This window comes from Salvelinus sp. IW2-2015, unplaced genomic scaffold (assembly GCF_002910315.2).
Source record: "Salvelinus sp. IW2-2015 unplaced genomic scaffold, ASM291031v2 Un_scaffold4154, whole genome shotgun sequence".
In the NCBI taxonomy this organism is placed as follows: Eukaryota; Metazoa; Chordata; class Actinopteri; order Salmoniformes; family Salmonidae; genus Salvelinus; species Salvelinus sp. IW2-2015.
Window position 1 is genome coordinate 13,443 of NW_019945426.1, and position 2,324 is coordinate 15,766.

A 2,324-nucleotide genomic window follows, 5' to 3' on the forward strand; every position below is an offset into this window, starting at 1 on the left:
GGCTAATGTGATTAGCCTGAGGTTGTAAGTAACACGAACATTTCCCAGGACATAGACATATCTGATATTGGCAGAAAGCTTAAATTCTTGTTAATCTAACTGCACTGTCCAATTTACAGTAGCTATTACAGTGAAAGACCATGCTATTGTTTGAGGAGAGTGCACAGTTATGAACTTGAAAATGTATTAATAAACCAATTAGGCACATTTGGGCAGTCTTGATACTACATTTTTGAACAGAAATGCAATGTTCATTGTATCAGTCTAAAACATCACATACACTGCTGCCATCTAGTGGCCCAAATCTAAATTGCACCTGGGCTGGAATAATACATTATGGCCTTTCTCTTGCATTTCAAAGACGGTACAAAAACAGAATGTTTTTTCTTTTTATTATCTTTTACCATATCTAATGTGTTATATTATCCTACAATACTTTCACATTTCCACAAACTTCAAAGTGTTTCCTTTCAAATGGTATCAAGAATATGCATATCCTTGCTACCTACAGGCAGGTAGATTTGGGTATGTCATTTTAGGAGAAAGGGAAAAAAAAGCGGAAGATAATTATGTTCCAGGACAGCAGGAAGTTGTTTTTAAGGAGTTCTTTATTAGGATAAATACTTCAAGCGCAATGTTTTGGACATGATCGCTCTTGACAATAAAAGTGGCCTCTATGGAAAAACAAAGGCTTGCATTTGTTTTCCCATCACGTTCTCCTGTACATTGTCTCAGTGTGGTTTTCCCTGTCTCAATTCCCATCTTGTCCCAACACCTTACATTCTCATCAGCTCAGTCACACCATTTTTGCTTTTAAGGTTAGTTTCAGCAAACCCTGTATTGATCCCTTTGTTCTGCTACTGTTGTCTGTGGGACATGGACTGTTGCCAGTTAACTGCTTTAAAGGGATACTGCGAGATTCTGTCAATTCTGAAAATCCCACCGATCTGGCAAACACCTTAAAAATATTTGAAAGAATTTAAATAGTGCTTGAACCCAGATCTGGTTGGGACACAGGGTCACCACACTATAGACACCCCCCACCCCACATTGAAAATGGTCTTTGCAACACACCATACACAGAGAGAACATTGTCTTTGCAGCACTGAGCGTTAATACTGGGGCCTCACAGCCGAGACGAGAACAAAGCAAGGACACCACCATTGACAACAGAAGAATACCAGTCACAATGGAGATGGAGATACTACTGGTGCCTCACAACTAAAGCCATGTCAACCCAGTGAGTGTTGTCTGCCCCATGGTTTACCTCTGAGGAGTGGGAGGGCACAGTCCTGCAGCTCCATGACYACTCCATCCAGGACTGGCAACATGGGGGTGATGTCCAGCAAGATCAGGGTGATTGGCTGAGAGGARAGACCATGAAATGACAGGAGTAGATAAATGAGTAGGATCTATTGATCTTACCGTTGACTTACAGGCTGGTAGATTGCTAACTGAACAGATGTGTATGGTTCATATGATTACTACATTGACAACACTGCTTGTTATGACTGCTTGAAGGGACAGTGTTAGGCCTATGCTACCAGTAGGCTGTATCCTGTATCMAGGCAATTCTAGAACACTAAAGCCTTGAGTGAAGCTTCTGCAGGTTGTGTGACTGAAGGTGTAGTGTGTGACGCTGCATGTTGCCCATCAGTCAGGATGTTTTATTGAACTGACACAGGAGGTATCCAACATGGCACCCTATTCCCTATATCGTGCACTCATTTTGATCAGGGCAAATAGGTTAAGTAGTGGACTATATAGGGAATAGGGTGTAATTTCAGACACTAGACAACCCCTAACAGGATCAGCTGGGATGTTACGTANCAGGGCAAATAGGTTAAGTAGTGGACTATATAGGGAATAGGGTGTAATTTCAGACACTAGACAACCCCTAACAGGATCAGCTGGGATGTTACGTAATGCAAGTCAAGCCAAAGCTTCTTCCTTCTCTCTACCTGATCTTTGCCGAACACATCTCCCTTGGCGATGCCAAACAACAAGGAGTAGGCAATCTGCCCAGCAGCGCCGGTCACCAGAACACGAACAGGTTCAGCAGACTGCAACATATAGAAACACAGATCAGTCCTATTCATTAGGGCACATTACACTAGTTATTTAGACATTTATCCAGAGTGAATTAGCCTAAACACTGTAGTACAATGTTTCACAATGGAACACAAATTTGTATACATTTTTGGACAAGTTCAGGTAATAATTCCACGTTTCAGTTCATTTTCTTCCATTTGTTGCCAAATGAACAACCAAGCACTGACAAATGTTTTGTCACTGCAATTTCAGAGGCACATTTTAAAATATTG

The 2,324-nt window shown here is 41.4% G+C and overlaps 1 protein-coding gene across 1 annotated transcript in view; it reads right to left on the reverse strand.

The window, feature by feature from the left end:
* Positions 1-2,097, reverse strand: part of LOC112076948 (malate dehydrogenase, cytoplasmic-like) — a 7,551-nt gene extending 5,454 nt beyond the window's left edge. Inside the window, 2 exon segments of the mRNA XM_024143579.2 lie at positions 1,268-1,364; positions 1,962-2,097. Coding sequence (XP_023999347.1) covers positions 1,268-1,364; positions 1,962-2,072 — 208 coding nt within the window. The 5' untranslated portion in view covers positions 2,073-2,097.
* Positions 2,098-2,324: the final 227 nt, after the last annotated feature.